Raw genomic sequence first — 20,433 nt, 5'->3', positions numbered from 1 at the left:
CCCTGGCATATATTTTCAAATGGGGGTCCGCGGGCTAATTAGTGTCAATCTGGGGGTCCTTGACATGAAAAAGTTTGAGAACCACTGCTCCAACCAACCTATAAATGTGTAGCACGAGGCAGCAGCGCCATCTCCTGCCAGAACAGTAGAACACAAAAATACACGTACAAGTACAAAGTGCTATTGGTTGCCGTTCACTCACATGATCACATTCACAACAAGTGTCATGGCGACGTCCGCTGCTGTGCGGTCGGGCATGGGTCTGACTTTGAGATTCTCTGCCAGAGTTCTACCGGACTGTAGCACTTCTACCTGTCCCGTGTATAGACTGTACAGCTGTATGAATGGTGCTGCTGGTTTAGCGAGGAGGACATGGTCCCAATTGGGTCGTTTCCAAACCCTGATGATGATCCGGCATCTGCAGACATCGATAGGTAAGTGGCTGGGCTGGCTATCTGCCTACGTAACTAGCTTACTCAATGATGACTCGTTGCTTATTTATACCAGTTGGTGTGTTTTTGAGTTTTTACATTCAGTAGAAGGCGAGGATTTTCTTTAGATACATCAACGTTTAAGACAGACATTCTCTGGTGAAACCTTAATTGTGATCTGAACTCTGTCTGAATCAACATTGCGCAATGAGCATGCCTCCTTCTCAGGAGACTGAATTGTTTACTGAAACGATCATGAAATCTGGAAATAACAGTCTGTTTTTAATGTTTTGTCTTTGAAGCTCTACGCCACAGTGAGGAGGGAAGCTCCAACGCGGACGATCCAGATGTGTAAGTTGAATAAGGATATTTTCCCCCCGATGGCGGAGCAATGTTACATCAGTCGTTTTTTCGATGGTTACTTATGTAAACAATCATTCTGTATACTCTATACCTTTTAGTATCTACTATGGCAGTTCACACAGTATGCCTCTAGTAAAAATATATTTAAAAATAGCAATGCTACCTGAGGCTTTTTCCCCTTAAACCTTAAAGGAACAGATATTCTAAGCTGAAACAAAGATGTTCTTGTGCTGAATCCCTGTCTCACAAAATTTGTGAGACAGGGATTCAGCACAAGAACATCTTGCACACACACGCATCTTGCTTCTCTGACATTTAATGTCAATGTCATGATGAGAAGCAAGATGCGTGTGTGTGTGTGTGTGCTAATATACTGAATGAATAGCGTTATTAACTGATACATTGCACAGCCATAGAACACAAGTTTGCATTATTATGAAGCGTGTATACTCACCCAATAATGAATTGCTACATGGGGACGAGGTCAGCTCTGGTCATCTAGTATCATCTCTATTTGAATTGTATAAAAATGTGTGTTTAGCTCCAACCATAATATCTCCACTTCCCCCCTTTAAAAAAAAAACACATTTTCTGCACTCAATGGGATTTGGAATTACATTCACAGAAGCACTTCAACGAGTACATACTGTACATATGGGGCACACAAATGCACCAACTGCAACAAACCTGTCTATGTATTGATAAAAGAAAGTTTACATACGATTAGTACTGCCGTTTGTGAATGGAATCCTGTCACGTACAGAGAATGTGGTCCAAGTGAATCTTGTTGAATAGTGGAGATATTTTCCTAAATACATGTTTTATGCCAGAACATTCAAATGGATATGATACTATATGACCAAAGCTGACCCTATCACAGCAATTAATTATTGGGTGAGTACTAAGTACACACAGTGCAGAGTACAACGAATTAGAATGCTGCTGAGATTAACACCTGCATTATGCAGTATATTGTGTTGTGGTCGGTGCAACTGCTAACATTGTGTTGACTGTTGTTTAGGGTCAATGTGGTCTATGTTGACCGGTCGGGGAAAAGGATCCCAGTGAAAGCCAGAGTAGGAGACAACGTGCTCTACCTGGCTCACAGACATGAAATTGAATTGGAAGGTGAGCGACTTGACTGATGTATGCATCTCTTCAATGTCAATAAATAAGTCAAGCATGATTTTGAACAATTTGGAGCAAATTTAGCAAAAAGACTTGGAAGGAATAGTGGTTCTTATTTACATTTACACACACACACACACACACACGTAATTCTTATGCCCAAACCACACCAAAGGGACAAGATGGTTTTAGTGTTCGAACCCTAGTTTCAACTTGTTCAATTCAATGGCCCAAACCACACCAACGGGTCGCCATGCTGATGCAACTCCTCACAATTTGGTTGCAAGGAGTTGCATGGCGACCCTTTGGTGTGGTTTGGGCTTTACACTGTACTCGTGTTACTTGTAAGTGAAAAAGAAGATGTAGGCTAAAGCTAATTATATGCATAGAATCTTAAGTTAAAGCAGATCTTGTTTTTTCATAAATTAGGTGCATGGTACCATTTTTAAAAATATAGGGATTGTTTATATTTTGGTTCATTATTGAACTGCAAGTCTGACTTACTTAAATATGTCTTAGGGTCCTTCTGATCCTGAAATATAATCGGTAATGTGATTTATCTTTCCATGCCAGGAGCCTGTGAGGCATCGTTAGCCTGCTCAACATGCCATGTCTATGTGAGTGCAGCACATTCAGACAAATTGCCAGAACCAGACGAAAGGTAAGCCTTAAATATTGTATGTAGTTTTGATACCGTTTTGCCTGGCATGTTCCCCATCTGATTTTAGAAATGCAAATGATTTATAAATATTCTGCACTCTGTGGAATCGGGAACTATATTTCAGAGAGTAGGCAGGAAATAACAGATAACCAAATTATTGTGCCACGATCTTTGCACCTTATACAGTTTTCAACTGATAAATATCTTCCTTGCTCTCTCCTCCAGGGAAGACGACATGCTGGATATGGCACCGATGCTCCAGGAGAACTCCAGGCTGGGATGTCAAATTATTATTACCCGAGAGCTGGAGGGAATGGAGCTAACCCTCCCTAAGGTCACCAGAAACTTTTATGTTGACGGCCATGTTCCCAAACCACACTGAGCGGAAAGAACTGGAGTTGGTGGAGAGGAAGAAATTGAGAGAAACACGAGGGTGTTGCTGCAGAGTTAGCCATACATGTGGCACCAGTTGCATGATGGAGATACGAGGATGCAGACGCGTCTCTACTGGGAAGACCCAGAGCAATTCACAAGTGAAACTGTTTGACTAATTCCAACATGACAGAATAGCCCTTCAGATAACAGATCAGACAGACATAACTGAAGTGCGTTGTATTGTAACAAACGTAAAGTACTGAAAATGGTTAACACCTGGAAGAAGGGCAATAGTTGGTTTCTACTGTGATGGAAAGTCCCCGGACAAGAATTGAGACATCCTCACAAGATGCAATCGAACAAGCTTGCCTGTTAAACTCCAAAAGGGGTAGCAGCACAGGATATTGTTACACGTTGTACATGTTGGTGGTCTTTAACAGAACATTCCATGGTAAACCTCATGCAACAGTAATTTACGCACAAGTATATAAAAATTTCAGACAGAACAAGGTCTACTCTAGCATCGACTTCACACTCACATGTTCAATGTATTTTGTCTTGACATTTCACCATAAGCACTTTTTTATGTTTTACCTTCAATCAGACCCACTTGTCTCTCAAGTATCCCATACTTGGGAATTTCAATTCCAACCCTAGGCTATATTACTAGCAGGTATGTTGACACCATCTAGCCTACTTCACACCTGTTATAAGACACATTAAATAATTGATTAGGTGTGCTTTCATCCTGATTAGTGTTGGATTTGAACATTCCTGATTGTAAACTAACATTAGCTGGTTTTGTTACTCTATAATGGGATTTTAACCATCACATTAAGCTTACCGTGTCCAACGCACAAAAGGAATATTGTGACGTTGTCTGTGTAGGAGAATATTTAATTGATCTTTGGATTTGTGAAATAAATTCCATGTAGACATCCGTCATCGTGTTGAACTGTCATGAATTCCCAGCTATATGTTGAACATTGTTGTGCCATGGGGTTGGGTCAAGGTAGCAACTAGCTAGCTTTGCATTATTAAACATAAAATACGTTTAGTGCTTCGCAAAGTTGACTTTAATTGAATTTACCTGGTCGGTTGGTATTCAACGGTAGACCTAAATGTCTTGAAATAATGACCATTGCCACATTGGGCCTACCACCACGTTTAAGAACCAGAAGCAGAGTCACTGAATGTGCTTATGTAGTGATGGGACAATCAGTGTCAACCTGTGACACCCGGTTTTTATTAACACTACACAACCAACAACAGCATCTGACAGCACACCAATCTGACACCGATCGAACTTCGAGACCGATCATCGAGAAACAAGCCAGGGTAAGCGTTTGTATTCCTACTAGCGATCGCAGCCTTCCACTTTACTTTTTCAACGATCGTAATGCACGTTTAGTGTGTTTAAACATCTGGAGCTCCATTTTTATGTCCGTTTTTTTTTTAAGTGAAGGAACGTGATCGCCAGTAGTTAGCATTGTTTAGCACTAGCAGAGGCCATTAATCTGACGGTTTCTGACCGATCAGAACTTTTTACAAACAATCAAACATGATCGGATACTTGGATCGTGGTTAAAGGGAGCATTAAATTGCATAGCTAACCTGGCGTCCCTGTTTTTGTTACATCTAAAATCAAATATAGAAAAATAATAGATCTATAAGCTCACAATGCATAGCGGCGCAGCGCATTTTGAGCTTGTAGGTCAGCTATTTCCGCTTCTTTAAAGAACGGGATTTAAGTGGTTAAATAAAATAAATTATGACGCTCTGTGTGTGTGTGTATATGCTCGAGACGTATTCCCCGCGAAATTCAAGATCAAAGAAGAAAGGTTGTTACATTTGTTTCCAGCTTGGAAACGTAGGCTAATCAATGTCGGTGACATTTGAGAGGTAATGTAGCCTTTTTGAACTCTAAGCGAGGCTAATTATCTTTTCTTTAAAGCTTAAGACGCTAATTCCTTTATAAACATTTAGCAAATAGTTTATGATTAATGTATAGATATATATGAACTAATGTAGCTTATGGCTGCCATTAAACTAGCTAGGCTCGCTATGTACCAGAGCTGCCATTAAACCAGTGTTTTTGGCCCTGGTTTTGATAGACAAAAGCTTCTAACTATGTTTGGGGTTGTTTATTAATATCGACCAGGAGAATATGAAATGCATTTAGCAGTTAGCACAATATTGCACAATAGCCTACTGTATATATTTTTAGCCTAGGCAATAAAAATAAATAATAAAAATGATTCCATCTCCAATAGATTTAAATACAAGGAAACATATTCTAATGTATCATCTTAGAGTTTCTTTTTCTTTTTCCCTGACAGACTCATTATGCCAATATGAGCACAGGGACAGAACCATCAGTTGCTGCCTTCAGAAAGGAAACCCAGGGGGGCATGAAGCAATTCTCCAACCCACCAGACTACCATACCACTCAATCCACTATTTTCTACTTTCTCCAAGAGGCCTCCAAGCAAACACAACCTGCCCAGTATGGTTACCAGGATTCAAGCCCACCCACCACTTGGCCAGACAGACATTCAAGCCAGGATGCCCTGATGGTTAAAAGTGGGGCTGAAGATGTGCTGAAGATGTCTCTCTCTTCTGACTCTCCTCAGCACAGTTTGTCACATATGTGGCCTTGTAACCACGATGAAAATGCATGCACGGAGGATAGTATTGAATACAAGACTGGGTCCAGCCCTCAATGCAGTAACCCTTGGGACGTGATGAGCCTTATCAACCTGCAGTGTGAGAGGCTTTTGCATTTTGGAGATGTAAAAGAAGGAGACTCAAGTTCATCATCATCATCTGCCCTCGATTTAGGTCATTTTGCAGCCCCTCCATCTACCTCAGCAACAACAAATGCTACAGACCAGAGCCTGGGATGTGGCAGTGTGACTTCTCACATAATGAGGGATCCTCAGCCCCCTTCTGTAGTCACCACAAGAGAAGAAAGCATAACTTGTGTCAGGCCCTTAGAAGACATGATGGGGAAGTTTATGGGAAGCTGTGGTGAAGGATTCAGTGGCTTTCAAGAAAAGTGGTCTGTAAATGACTCCCAAATGGATGTTGTTATCCAATCACCAACGTATGACGAAAGAGATCATGCACAAAAAGAGCAAAATATTACAGCAGATGCATGCAAAGACTCAGTGGTGGCTGATGATGGTGCTCTCGCCACATTTGTTTGGAATGAGGAGAATGTCACCTCTACAGGCTCTACTCCACAGGATACTTTGAAAACAACTTCAACTGGAGATGTGTTATCACATACACAGATCTCTGCATCAGATGATAACTTTGACCCACTGCACCTACAGCTGACCTGTAACTCAGATGAAGATGCAAGTGTTGTATACCCTTCTCTAAGTACAATGGAATACCTGACATCCGAGCCAGTATTAACACTCGACTTCAATTCAAACCTTCTTTTCACTGTTGACACCCAAAATGACTCGCACCCCTTATCCTTGAATTTGCTTTCTGCCTCTCCACGGTCTCTCATGAGCAATGAGACTCAGTCAAGTGCAAAAACACAAGTGCAAGATTGTGAAATTGCAGCATCTAAAGTAGAACACAGACAAAGCCTGACAAAGGAAACCTCTCATTCTACACTGACTCCACAGCTGTCATTTCAAAGCTATACTGAAGAAACAAACTCACCAGCCCTTCAACAGCGCATTGTGACTACGAAACCAGAGCACAGACAAAATGCTTCCCATGCATTCCCTGAGCAGAGCACATGGAGAACCAAGGCTCCCAGAAAACAGCCCCACCCAAGCCGGAGTCCTGATATTGAAGACCCAGATTTTCAGGGTGTGACCTTCACCATGCACACACAGCTGGACGATAGTAGGGAGCAGTGTCGGCTCCTCATAAAGTCCAAGTACAGGTAAAGACGGCTTATATCCATTGGGAAATGGTGGCACATTATTATTATTATCTTTCTTTTTTTTTATAAAATGGGTAAAATGTTAAAATTAATACAATTTCATAAAATGGTGCAAAAAAGACACAAGTAAAATAACTGTCATAATGGTTATAGGGTTTTCTGTCCACTGTACAGTGCAACAGCCTGATTGTGAAGTTTTTATATATACTGTATATATATATTTATATTATATTTTTGTTCAGTCTTCTGAATACATATATATATATATATATATATATATGTATTCAGAAGACTGAAAAAATATATAGTAATAATATATATAGTAATTTTCCATTTTCAGTCTTCTGAATACATATATATATATATTACCAAATTAAGTAATTTTCCATTTTCAGTCTTCTGAAATATATATATACAGTATATATATATATATATATATATATATATATATATATATAAAACTTCACAATCAGGTTGTTGCACTTTACAGTGGACAGAAAACACAAATTAAGTAATTTTCCATTTTCAGTCTGAATACATATATATATATATATATGTATTCAGAAGACTGAAAATGGAAAATTACTTAATTTGTGTATATATATATATATATATATATACTGTATATATATATTTCAGAAGACTGAAAATGGAAAATTACTTAATTTGGTGCTCAATAGTTGTCTTCACGTACCATCCCTACAGTAAGGAGCTGTTTAAGAGGTCCAGAGTGAGGTCACGGTCTTCCCAGAGTTCCCTTAGAACCAGTAGCTCAGATGAGGAGAGTGACGCGACCAACAAGAGTTCTAGTAAGTATGGCGATATGGTTAGGGCACTCTTCTTAACTGCTCAACTAAGTTTTCCCAAAGTGATATTGCTATTCCACATGGCACATTATATTACAGGCTTTCCTGGCTTTCCTAACTTGTTGGGGTTAAATTGAGTTCCTCTGATATTGAAATGTCCTGACCTCTAAAATGAGTAATCATTTGGCTAACAAGTAAATCGCTCTAGATTAAGAGCTTCTGCTAAATGCCTAAATTGTGAAATGGTACTAATGGCGTTTGGATTCCAAAAACTGCTGCTGCTTTGGAAGGTTACCAGGTTATAAGAACAAATAGATGATATTATATTTTGTGTGTATTGTTTTTAAGTGAGATGGGTTTTCTGGATAGCATACAGGGCTTAATAATGTAATATTTAAAAAAAATATTCCCTTTGGTAAGTTTGGTTGAAGAAATAGCTCAGTGTGAACAGGAGAAAAAGATAAAAGGGTTCAGGTCAGTAATGCATGTCATGCAAAAAGCCCATTTTCCACCACCAGGGGGCACAACCACAGCACAATTTGCTTTCAAACAGCTTCACTACAGGCAGGTGGAATACATTTGATGAGTGATAATAAAAGAGGTATTTAGGGAGATTGCTGTGTAAACATCCTAAGACTATAATGGGTAGCAAACAGTCCCCTTGCGGTATTTTTTTTAATAGAGGGAGTGAAATACAGTACCAATACAGTACACAATACAATACAGTAAGTCCATGTATTAATCAACAAATAAACTAGTGACTATTCTCCATTCTCTGGAGTTGTAATACTCAAAAGAGGCAACTTCCTAGGTATTTAATACTGAAATACAATGACATTCATATCACCTTGATATTACTGCCGCACCCTGCATATTTGCAACAGCATCAAACAATGTCCTTTGAGGCTTTGACAAGTCTTTGCCGGTGTCTTTTCAGTGAAGTCTCCTTCTTACTATAATTGTACTACTAATAATTCAACAATAACCACATTATACAATAACACTTAACAACACTCCTGTGAAACAGGTTGATGACTACAAGTATTTGGGATCATATATCTTGACTTTCAAACTAGGAAGGGTATGGCCTGGTCAGCCTGCAATGACTTGCATAAGATCTGGTCATCCCCGCTTAGTAAGATGTTCAAAGTAAAAATATTTTGTTGAGCCGATTCTACTCTATGGCTCCGAGACATGGACACTTTCAAATAAATTTGAGAAACGGTTGGATGGCACTTACACCCACCTTCTAATGAGAGCGCAAAATCTCTCTTGGAAGAGCCACCCATCGACTAATCTAATATATGGCAACCTTCCCCGTGTTTCTTCACAAGTCCGATCCAGAAGAACACAGTTTGCCGGCCACTGCTACAGAGCTGACAATGAGGTTATATATTTCTTTATTCTCTGGAATCCTGCCTCAAAGCAGACCAGAGGTAGAAAACTGTTGTTCCCTGATGTCATCGCTAGCTACACATGCATCAGTAAGCAGGAACTGGGGATGGCAATGAAGGACCGGAAAGTCTGGCGTGGCATTGTGAAATCTGATGATCTCGACCGCGGTCGAAAAATGATGATGATGAATAATTCATAAACATTTTCAAACTAAAGGAAGCGAGTGCAAATCTAAACAGAATCATTATCTTCACTTGTACTGTACTTAAACACACAACATTTCAGTCACAAGACCTTCATCGGGTAAGAACTCCTGCCCGATGAAGATGTTGCAACTGAGTTGTTATGCCTATAATATTATTGTTATAATACTTAATATGAATTACTACTGTCTCCCCCTATCAGAGAGCAAAGTGTGTGCGTCATGCTGCACTGAGAAGACCCCTATGTGGAGGGATGCTGAGGATGGGACCCCACTCTGTAATGCGTGTGGAATAAGGTGGCTTATATTAATGTTCATTACATTTACCAAGCTTGTAAGAGTACTAATCTACAAGATTTCGGCTTTCTGGTTATTATGAATAATATTTACTTAAAGTACTCTCACTTTAGATTTTTGTTTAATTGTATAATTTGTGCCTGTGATATTTAACACAAATTACACAATGATTCACTCCAATATTGCCTGGTTTGTTTTGGAAGACGTAGTTCACAGTATTATGTTGCTGTATGTTTACTGAGCCATTATGTACAGTACTCGTACTCTGAAAAGTTTTGCACAAGGAATATTGTTTATGATGCTAGGGTTACCGCATTCATTGCACAAAGCATAATATCATTCAGCCTGAACATGCAGAGAAATGTAATCAACGCAGTATTCTTATGTCCTTTTCCTTAAGGTACAAGAAGTACAGAGTGCGTTGCATCAGGTGTTGGCACATCCCTAGGAAGGAGGGCAACACCAGCTTGTGCTGCCCCAAGTGTGGAGCCTCTGTGAGACTGACTTCAGTTCAGCGAAAACACAAAGCCTGGTAGTGAAGGTGTAAATTAAAGGTGTGGTGGTTTAACACTGCACAAAATGGAACTCTATGCACACTTACTCACACACTGGTTCAAAATTTAAAATGTTGGTTCAGCCATACTTGGCTCTGTACACGTTCAGCCTGCTACAGGTTTTCAAACTTATTGAATGAAAATACATCGCAAATTACTATTTAAAATGTCTTCATATATTTTACTGAGAACTCTTGAGTACTTTAATAGTTTAATCCATTCCATCTCGCACTTTTGCACACATGTATACCTCGGATAATGACTCCCTGACTGTTCATATATTGCTGTGTAGTTTTATATTGATTTATAGTCCTCACTCTGTCTTGCACAGTAGGCATGAAGACATACTTTTTTTGATATTGTACCAACTTGTACCTCTTATTCACTAGTAAAGGCTCCATTTGAATGCCTTGTTCACCACACAGTGAAATCCTGTGTAAAAGTAAAATGTACCCCCGTAAGGGTAATTATTTATACTGCCAAGACCTGTTGCTGTTTGAGCCTGACGGGTAGCTAATGTGTGTTCTGCTCTAATACTGTACATTTGGTTTAGGAAGATGTAATAATATATTTTCTATTTAATTAATATTGTGATTGTTTTCATTATTTTCTTGTTCTCGTTTGTTGTTTTCTTTGCCAGTCATTCCATTTTTGCTATAGCCAAATGATAGCTCTGAGCTGTTTTTGTGGAAATAATTTTGTTGGAGAGAGTACATGTTTTGGTCTCAATTAAATTTATTTTGAAGAACAATTTCTTTCAGCCAAAACGTATTTGAAACATAATGTATTGCTTACCGGTACATATTTATTAAGAAAAGGATTTGCGGGGTGTCTGTGTGTGTGTGAGTTTTAATATGGTGCAAAATGTAATGCTGTAAATTCACCCAAATCAGATACAGTAGGAAGTAGGAACGTATATATTTCAGTAGATTTGCCTTTCCCCCCTTTCTATGATATGATGCATGGCATTGCATGCCTTTCCAGATTATTTGGCATGATGGTATATGAGACGAGGCACATCTCTTCCCGATGTGACTGTTTCAAATCAGTGAAAGACGACGTAATCCATTTTTAAATAATAGTCGCTCTGTATCAGTCTGTGTGTGGCCACCCACAGACCACTTGGCAAAGAAGTCTAGCCCACTGCTTATGGTGAGCTGGGAAAGTATAGGTCCCATTAATGAACACCTCTTACAATAGCCCACAGTGGAAACAAGTGAAAAGTATAGGGCTGTATATATGCCATAATGTGTTGTATACTGTACACTAGTAATGTGTGTGTGCGTGTGTTTAAGAATTAGGCAATAGATTTTAATCTGTGGAAGACCCTGTAGAAGTCAAAGTATTTCATTCATAAACATAAGATTTGTTCCAGTCTCCAGATATTATCAATGGCCAAGCATGAAGCTATGGGTGGGTGGGTTGGACCTGAGGGGGGCATCGTTAAGTATTGCTATGTTGAATTTAAAGACTAGAGTATAGCCTATCCTCCTCAGTTTCATTGGACACACAGGGGTAGGCCTATATTGTTTTTATTTAGCAACAATGTTGGAGGAGAGGAGAGTGGAGGGGGAAGCTAAAAAGTCAAAGACGCAGACAGATGCGTTTCCTTTTTTGTGAATGAAGAATCGGACAGGGGACCTGCTGCGCGTGTTCGTCACTAGTCTTGCCTGTTTGTTGGTGCAGGTGGTGGCACCAGCCAGCGGCACGCCGCCCTGCCCTGCATATGACAAAATGACCCTGGACGACAAACTCATGGACGAGAACGACATAGACGTGGAGGGAGACGGCGACAAAGATGAGGATTATTCTTTGCTGAAAGAAGACGGTGCCAGTTTGGTGGAGCAAATGGTCGAGTCTCCCGAGCGGCCCGAGGGGACGTCGTTCCGTGCCGGCCCGGGCAGGAGCGCAGCGTCCGTAAAGCCCCCGTACTCGTACATCGCCCTGATCACCATGGCCATTCTCCAGAGTCCCAAGAAGCGACTCACTCTCAGCGAGATATGCGATTTTATCAGTCAGCGCTTTTCGTATTACCGAGAGAAGTTTCCGGCGTGGCAAAACTCCATCCGTCACAACTTGTCCCTGAATGACTGCTTCGTCAAGGTGCCCCGGGAGCCGGGGAACCCTGGGAAGGGGAACTACTGGACCCTGGATCCCATGTCGGCCGATATGTTCGAAAACGGGAGCTTTCTTCGACGGAGGAAGCGCTTCAAGCGCCAACATTTCCGCCTGGGAACTATAATAAAGGACACCGTTACGCACGCGGCTGGGGTTCCTTACTACGGAGCGCACGGGACAGGCGCGTACCTCCAGGTGCCGGGTTTAGACTTTTACCACGATCTAGGTTCGACAACTCCTCCTAGCATCCCACCTGTTAACAGCATTTTACCTACGCTCTCGTCTCTCCTCTCCAGGACCACGACGAGCGCGGGACAAAAGACTTGCTCTGCTGCGCCGCCACCGACTCGGGCTCTTATCTTTGATCACTTTGACACGGCACGCTGCACCACCGTGTCATCTTTCGTCCCCAGTTCCCATTTCTTCTCCCCCGTGTCACTTCATGGACTGATGCCACCGCATCCCCTCAGCCTCCCCTCAGACTATTACAAACTCATGGGCCCTCTCTCCGGCGCGAGCCTTATAGCGAATAAACTGTTGCAGCCTATTGGCAATTAGTCTCAGATTAAACATGTTGATCAAAGGTTAATAGGCTTCGGTGTGTGCAAAAAGTGTCGTTTATTTGTTGTCTTCAGACTCAGAGTAATTTGCTTTGAACATTATTTTTATATGCATTTTATCAACTTGTAGGTTGCGCATATAAGTTCATTGAAGACATGTCTAACGTGCCTGATGCAATTTATTAAACAAGATGGTTCATACTTCATTTATAGTATAACAAACAGCCTACTATTTTTCTACAAAGCTGTTATTTTTTTTGTTTCACGTAGGTCTAGGCCTAAACTGAAATTTAATTATTATTTATAACTCACCAATAGACAATAGAGAGGGTTAAGTAAGTTGCTTATTTGGCCCGAGTATGCTATGAATGAGTGTAATAATAATAGATATATACTTATAAATAGCCTATACTATTTTGACCAAAATAATATTTAGCCCATGCAAGGAACGTTTTAATAAAATGTAGAAATATATTACATTGCATTTTGACAACAGATGTTTCAAAAATATCAACTGACAATGATATAGTCTAGTTTGAGCAAGAAATGCAGTTGTTGTATACCATCTTTGTTATTGCCAAAACGATGCAGCATGCACCTGGTCTGTCTGGAAAACTGTTAAAAGATTTTATTGATGACAAGGCTTGATTGATCACCTTTACTGAATCGAGAGGTGATGTAAACACAAGAGAGCTTACAGCTATCCCCCCTGTGTTGTCTGTGTGCATTGTGCAGCCACAGATGTTACAAAGGAGGCATTCTTCAGTCCAAACAGGCTTTAATATATACTGTAGCAGCAAAACATCAGTGTATTGCACTCTAAATAACTTGCACATGACCATGGCAATACTGCAATGGCAGTTATCAAATGCATCTGGTGATCTGGCCATGAAGGTTTTAGTGCATGTAAAATTGTATAGTAATCCTACTCTTGACTGCTCGTTTTGTTTAGTTTTATATTCATATTTTAATTGGATTTTGGCCACTGACATTGTTATGCCAATGGCACAATGGTGATCAAACTGCCATGGCTGCTTAAATGTGCATCATGGCCTGCTGCTGTATTTCTTTTTTCATTAGAGCAAAAGAGGTGCATTATTTGCAACGAGTTAGTTGCCCCTCATCGCTAGTAGTTGAACTACTTTCATTAAATATATATATATTTAATAGCACATCTATAAACTTACAACATGAACATTTAGATTGGCTTTGTTCACTTTTTGTCATACAACAAAGTATATAGGCCAAGGCATAAGTGGTTAAAGTTGAACCCTCCCAGTACCATACGTTACATGACATCTATTGTCAATACATTATGGGCAATTTTATTTCTCATATCTCTGCTGTCTGGAAGAAACCCACCGTACGCCAAAATGTAAATTTAGTAAATTTGTCGAAGCGCTTTCATTGGTTTAATATTTTTTTAACCAACATACAGACATAAAGGGTGTTCAATAGCACTGATTTATGAAAAAAGAAAGATAGTTTGAGGAGTTAGGAGGTTTTCGCCGAAGCACTTTTTAATACTTTCCATTGGTTCAATATTATTTTAACCAACACACACAGACGTAAAGGGTGTTCAATAGCACTGATTTATGCACAAAAATAATCCAAAACCTCAAAAATGGAGTTAGGTGGTTTCTTCCAGACAGCAACGATATGGTAAAATAATCTTTTTCAAATCTCACTCAAGAGGTTCTGAGAAACTAGTTGGCAAAATGTCACTGTAAAACCGATACAATCCAATAAAGGATTAAAAGACAGACTATCTCACCAAAATCTAATTCCACAGATTTTTGCTGGTGGTGGGAATTATTTGTAGAACATTTGTGTGTGTGTGTGTGTGTGTGTGTGTGTGTGTGTGTGTGTGTGTGTGTGTGTGTGTGTGTGTGTGTGTGTGTGTGTGTGCGTGTGTGCGTGTGTGCGCGTGTGTGTGTGTGTGTGTGGGGGGGGGGGGGGGGGGTAAATAAATTACCTTCACTTTAATAGCTGAATTGAAGGTAAATAAAAGATTAGTAATACTGCCAAAGAGCCAAATCCGTATCCTTTCGATATGGATTATGTAAATAGAAGAGAGTAAGGATTCTTAGACATTTTTCGGTTCAAACTGAATACATTTAGACCTCCGGGGCGCGTAAACATTTTGTTGCACATTGTTATGTGGTTACCCACCAGAAACCCATAGTTTAAGAACTGCAGAATAGGCTACATGAAAACACAGGGCAAATAGTGTACCGATATATATAAACCATAGAACCAAAGCTAGGCTCTCTGTTGATCTAATTGAGCTGTGGCTCAAAGCACGACCTTCTACAATACATACATTTCCACCTATAACTCTTTGGGAAGCCATTTGCTTTTCCTGGCACGCTCTGTCATGTTTCAATTTCATTCAATTATAAAAACGCATGAACACACAGACAATGCCCTGTTTGCCTCTTTTTCTGAAAATATCCTATCACCATTGTGGCCCAATAAAACTGCATGCTTGGGGGAACAATATGGAAAAGCTGCATGAGTTCAGCATCTCAGATGTCATATCGCCTCCGTGTCAGGAAATATGACAGTGTTTTATTTGAGAACCCCCCCCCCCCCCCCACACACACACACACACACACACACACACATTTCTTAGACCTCAAGTAGTTAGAAAACAGCGACATATAACGGCACAGCCACCCAAGAAGGACCATGAGCTCATATTTTAGCCATGTGTCCAGAGAAAGAGGAGAGAAAGATTGAGGGGAGAGGAGGGGGGAAGGGGGACTGACTATAGCTGACTGACTGACTGTATACTCAGAGACAACAATAATAATCATACCATAAGAGCTCTTTGGAAGACTGGAGACGGAAGCACAAGAAAGTTTGGATGATAGGATAGGAAATAAATGTTAGAACAAAACACTGACAATAACTTTTCCTTGAGACGATTCTCTCCAGCTATTCTCTTATTGTGTGTTTCAAACAGATTCTCAGTTCTCTTTGAGAGGTGTGAGTATATAGAGGATGAATGATTCCAATTATCTCAGAGCCAGAAATGGGCCCACAACAAAGAGGAGAAAATGACAGAAAGAGGTTTATTTTTTACAGCCAGCGTTTATCCTCGCAACAAACTGCCATTTAAGACAACAAGCCAGATGGCCATAATGTCATTGACTTACAGTCTGTTATACTGAACACTTTGGAGATTGAGCGTCTGTGTGTGTGAGTGTTTGCTTAGAAGAAGAACTTGTTTGTTTGTGTGTACACGCAAGTGTTATATGAGCCAGTGAGTGTATGTGTGTGTGTGTGTGTGTGTGTGTGTGTGTGTGTGTGTGTGTGTGTGTGTGTGTGTGTGTGTGTGTGTGTTTGTGCATGCGTGTGTGCGTGCGTGTCAGCGCACAGCACACAGCCGTGCATGTGTCCATCTTTACCGCACGTTCACTCAGAAACCACATAGTTTCCAGGTCAACAAGCAACAGAACTGAAATACTTAGTGGAGGAAAGATGGAATCAGACCTTGAGAGGAAAGAAAAGCAGATCTGGAAAAGTGGACCAAGGGTGAACCGAACACCAGGAGGTTTGTATATTACACAGGCTTAGGGAAACTCTTTGATGAAGGCAGGGGCATTTGGTTCCGATCAGCCTCTTTTCATTCCCATACAACTTTCCCCTGGCGTTGGTACTGGAAAAGCTGTGGTTGGTACCTGGCATCTTTTCCATCCAGTACCACCTGGACCCATAACATGGCAGAGAGAAAGGTGTGTGAATGTAACATTCTCTTTTTAAATCTTTTTCTTTCTTACTTTTTTTTATTTTTAATTCTCCCAATTTAGTCATTGCCAATTCCCATATGTGCTGTGGTCCCTGTTGCTGCATGCCAACCTCCCCACTGTTGGCCTTGGGAGGGTGTAGACAACCACATGTCTCCTCCGATACACATGGAAGTGGCTAGCCTCTCATTTTCACCTGACTCTGACGTAACACGTCATGCAGAGGTTCATGTTATCGACCACAGCTCCATTCCCCGTTGAACAGGCACCCGACAAATCTGTAGCAGTCGCTATATAGCACAGCGAAAAACACACAATCTCCTGCTGGCTTATTCCCACCTGAGAACACTGAGAATTGTGGAGTGCATAGAGGTATCACTGCCTGTAGTGTTTTACCTCTATATGCTACCTGGACACATTGTTGATTTCAGAATAGTTTCATTTCATAGTTTTCCCCTGAAGTTGTTCCCTGTCCTCTTCAAGGCTCCTGTGTGGACTGCATGGGACAGGTGACTCCGGTAGTAAAGAAATGTTTTGCCCTCCCTTGAGCACATATACTGTACACTCCAGGGAGGGTGTCTACGTTTATATGTCTATGGTCCCGTAAGGACATGGCACTGGATTAATAGACACAAGTGCATGGCATTTGATTAAGTATATACTTATAATATTTCTGTACTATATGTACTGTTAAGAAAGGACAATACTGTCAATACACTGGAATCATGAACAGAATTTCAATTGTGAATCTCATCGATTTCTGTGGGGCAGAGTATTTAAACAGTCTCTGCTGTCGCTTTCATCTAATAAGTAGTTTCACCATCGGATAAGTTGAGATCAGGTCAATAACACCATGGAGCCCTAAGTGACTGGAGCAGCAATATGAATATGGTTTATTAATGTTATATGATCTATGTTATCAAGCTGGCTTTTGCAGGAGTAAACTTTTTTGAGTGTCTTACACTCAGTAACAAGAAGAAAACACGTATTTTCTTTTCTTTTCACACACCAGTGAGGAAGAATTTCAACGGCTTCCTAAAAGAATCAATAACTTAGTCTAATAGGCCATGTAATAAAGTGCACTCTTTCAATCTCCCTCCAATGCAAGTCTGTCCAGCACTTAATGCAAACTGCATGTCACCAGTCCCATCATGCACGCAGGCCTGCTTTGGTGGTCCCATGAGTAAGCTGTATTTCCTCGCCTCCTCCCCGGTCTTTATTTTGTATTTATTTATTTAGTTATTTTATAGCGAACACAAAATTGTTCCTAATTCTCTGCTGCTGGAGGGTGGTAATTTGTGGGTTTTGGCTGAAGACATACGGCTGTTAATTTAAAAAAGCTGCTTTTGAGTTGTCTTTTCACCCTTTTAGAGTTAAAGCACTGGGTTGAGTTGACAATATACAGTATGCACTATATTATAATTTAATCACCAGAATAGAATAGAGTTATCGTTTTCCCCCTTGAGAGCACGTGAAAAGTGGTTCTTTTAAACTCCCAAAGTACACTTAATTTTACTCTTAAAAAAGTTTGAATTACAGTACACGTAATGAGTCGGCCCTACACGTTTACATTGTAAACGTTTACCCAGGATCCATCAGTCAGTCAGTCAGTCAGTCAGTCTTTCTGTCTGTTCGTCCAAAGGTTCCGTGTGCCAACTGAGAGCTGGACACAGTGCTTTCAGTGCTTGTGCTTGTTTTTCCTGGAAGCAGGTTACTGAAACAATATCATTTGAGTGTTTCTGAATGTTGCCAGAATGATCATTTCTAATGGAGAAGCTTTAGCAGGTGTACCGCATTGGTTCATTCTGCTCATTCAGGACTCCTGTTCTTAACCACTTAAACACTGGTCTATACTTTGACCAATGTCTACCTTTCCCCTCTACATCAAATCTCTTCTGCCAAGTTACAGCTGTGTTGGTGACTCTGCCCTCAACTAGTCCAAATCCAGCTAAGGTGATCAGTTAATGGACATAGTATTGATGAGCAAAAGTATGTTCTTAACGTCTATTAAAACAATAAGCTTACAAGGGTGCTTTTAAACAACAACCAAAAAGTTTGCCCAACACTAGCTAAATCTAACATATAGGTTATTAAAATGCACATTTCATACGTGCATAGTGCATATACAGAAACACATGTGAATACATCACAGAAGGGGGAATTCCAACTAAGCCAAGATATAGTATGGGATTAAACTTTTTAATTGTTAACAATTGTTGTCACTGTTAACGATTCTTACACAGTGATCCAAAAGCAGTAATGGATACAGTAAGACGCCCTGAGGCACCCTGAGGCGTGCACACATCCACCAGGGTGACTGCTGGGCGAGCGCTGGCGCTTTGGCATGGGGGGGTCAGATCAACATATGGAATGAATTCTGTACTGGCCATATATGTTTACTTTGTTTTTATTCCTTTTTACAGATTACTTCAGACAAGCTGTTCAGTCAAAACAGTTCCGTTTTTGTACCCCGCCCCCCGTCCAGAAACAGCAAATTAGTATAGTAGTAGTAGTAATGGTAATAATAACCACCACCAGCAATCAATAACATATCAGATCAGTCAAAAGGGAGACATCAAAGTGGAAGAAGGCGTGACGTTCTGACGACCATATATGGTGGCGTGACGTGTCACGAGGCGTGACAGATTGACGGCCATATGGTGGCATGATGGAGTCACTGACGGACTGACAGGTTTTTCAGGTTTTCATAGTAATCTGTGACCTATACGGTCGCAATAAACCAAGAGAGCAACCTTTCACTTGACAAGTCTGGGGAGATTTTAATGAGATAAGATAACAAACTATCATGAAGAGAAAATGGGTAATTCTTAATGCATTTGCATTTACAGTACAACATCAAATATGGAAGTTGTCATAAACCCTATCTCAGATAGGTGTTAGCTTTATAATAACAGCTTTTAGGGGCAGTTAGCAGTCTAAATGGTATTGACTGACGGCGAGGGAGAGTGGGAGGAGATGTGTGCGCTCTCAGTGTGTTTAAGCAGCGCGCGTCGTCCTGCAGACCATAAATAACACAAATATCTCCTTTTCCTCTCCGCCCTCCCCTCCACCTCATCTCCTCCCTCTTAAACAACTCTCAGTCCCTCCTGCTGCTCCATATCCAACCCAGCCTCAAATACTCATAAAAACTGGAGCTGACAGGTGCTGGAGACTCAAGCCAGATATGTGAGAGAGAGAGAGACACACAGAGCGAGTGACAGAGAGAGAGAGAGAGAGAGAGAGAGAGAGAGAGAGTCAGTCAGTCAGTCAGTCAGTCAGTCAGTCAGTCAGACAGACAGACAGGCCGATTGAGAAAGAAATAAAAAGAGAAAGAAAGAAAGATGGATCATCAATGGGATCCATTCATAATTATTGAAAATGTTTGGCCCAGATGAAGTCTACCAGAAGTTCCACAGATTTGAGTTTTCCATTCGATTCCTGCATTAATCGTAGATTCAGGAGGAATGACTTTGAAGAAAAAGATACATGTCTGATTGGAAAAGAATGCTAAAAACTTTACTTGCACCACAAGTTCGCTTTGATTTAACAACTTAAAATCTGTTATTTAACAACATTATTCAACATATTGAAAATTGTGACATATTTTCATGTTGAAAAATGTTCGTCTTCTACGACAACATGCCCAAAATAGGGACTCCAGGGTGAAAGTGATTTAAACGCATGCAAACCACAGTCAGAGAAAGCCATACAGGGCCAGACCATATCACGGTGGAAGGAGGAGAAGTAATGGGAGGTAAGGTCAGTGTCAATTGCAGCTTTGTTATTCTAGAACTAGAGGAGTACTTGAGCGCACGCTCGTGTACACACACACACACACACACACACACACACACACACACACGGTCCATCATTTTTACAGT

General features: G+C 40.6%; 2 protein-coding genes across 2 annotated transcripts; both read left to right on the top strand.

Annotated features, from left to right (window-relative positions):
• Nucleotides 1–226: 226 nt before the first annotated feature.
• Nucleotides 227–3,903, top strand: fdx2 (ferredoxin 2; the record flags this gene model as incomplete). The annotated part of the gene is made up of 5 exons (XM_080759534.1): nt 227–434; nt 734–782; nt 1,816–1,922; nt 2,496–2,583; nt 2,809–3,903. The coding sequence occupies 5 exons, from the start codon at nt 227–229 to the stop codon at nt 2,963–2,965; spliced, it is 609 nt and encodes a 202-aa protein (XP_080615660.1). The 3' UTR covers nt 2,966–3,903.
• Nucleotides 3,904–11,686: 7,783 nt separating this feature from the next.
• On the top strand, nt 11,687–13,821 carry LOC308312734 (forkhead box protein D2-like). The gene has a single exon (XM_080759440.1). The coding sequence runs from the start codon at nt 11,743–11,745 to the stop codon at nt 12,796–12,798; it is 1,056 nt and encodes a 351-aa protein (XP_080615566.1). The 5' UTR covers nt 11,687–11,742; the 3' UTR covers nt 12,799–13,821.
• Nucleotides 13,822–20,433: the final 6,612 nt, after the last annotated feature.

This window comes from Protomyctophum bolini (assembly GCF_963924005.1).
Source record: "Protomyctophum bolini genome assembly, chromosome: 3".
Taxonomy (NCBI): domain Eukaryota; kingdom Metazoa; phylum Chordata; class Actinopteri; order Myctophiformes; family Myctophidae; genus Protomyctophum; species Protomyctophum bolini.
Note: the sequence above shows the minus strand (reverse complement) of the source record. Positions and strands in the feature narration are given on the sequence as shown.

Excerpts from the sequence above, each read along its gene's own strand:
- LOC308312734 (XM_080759440.1), top strand. The coding sequence starts at position 11,743 with ATGAAGAATCGGACAGGGGACCTGCTGCGCGTGTTCGTCACTAGTCTT.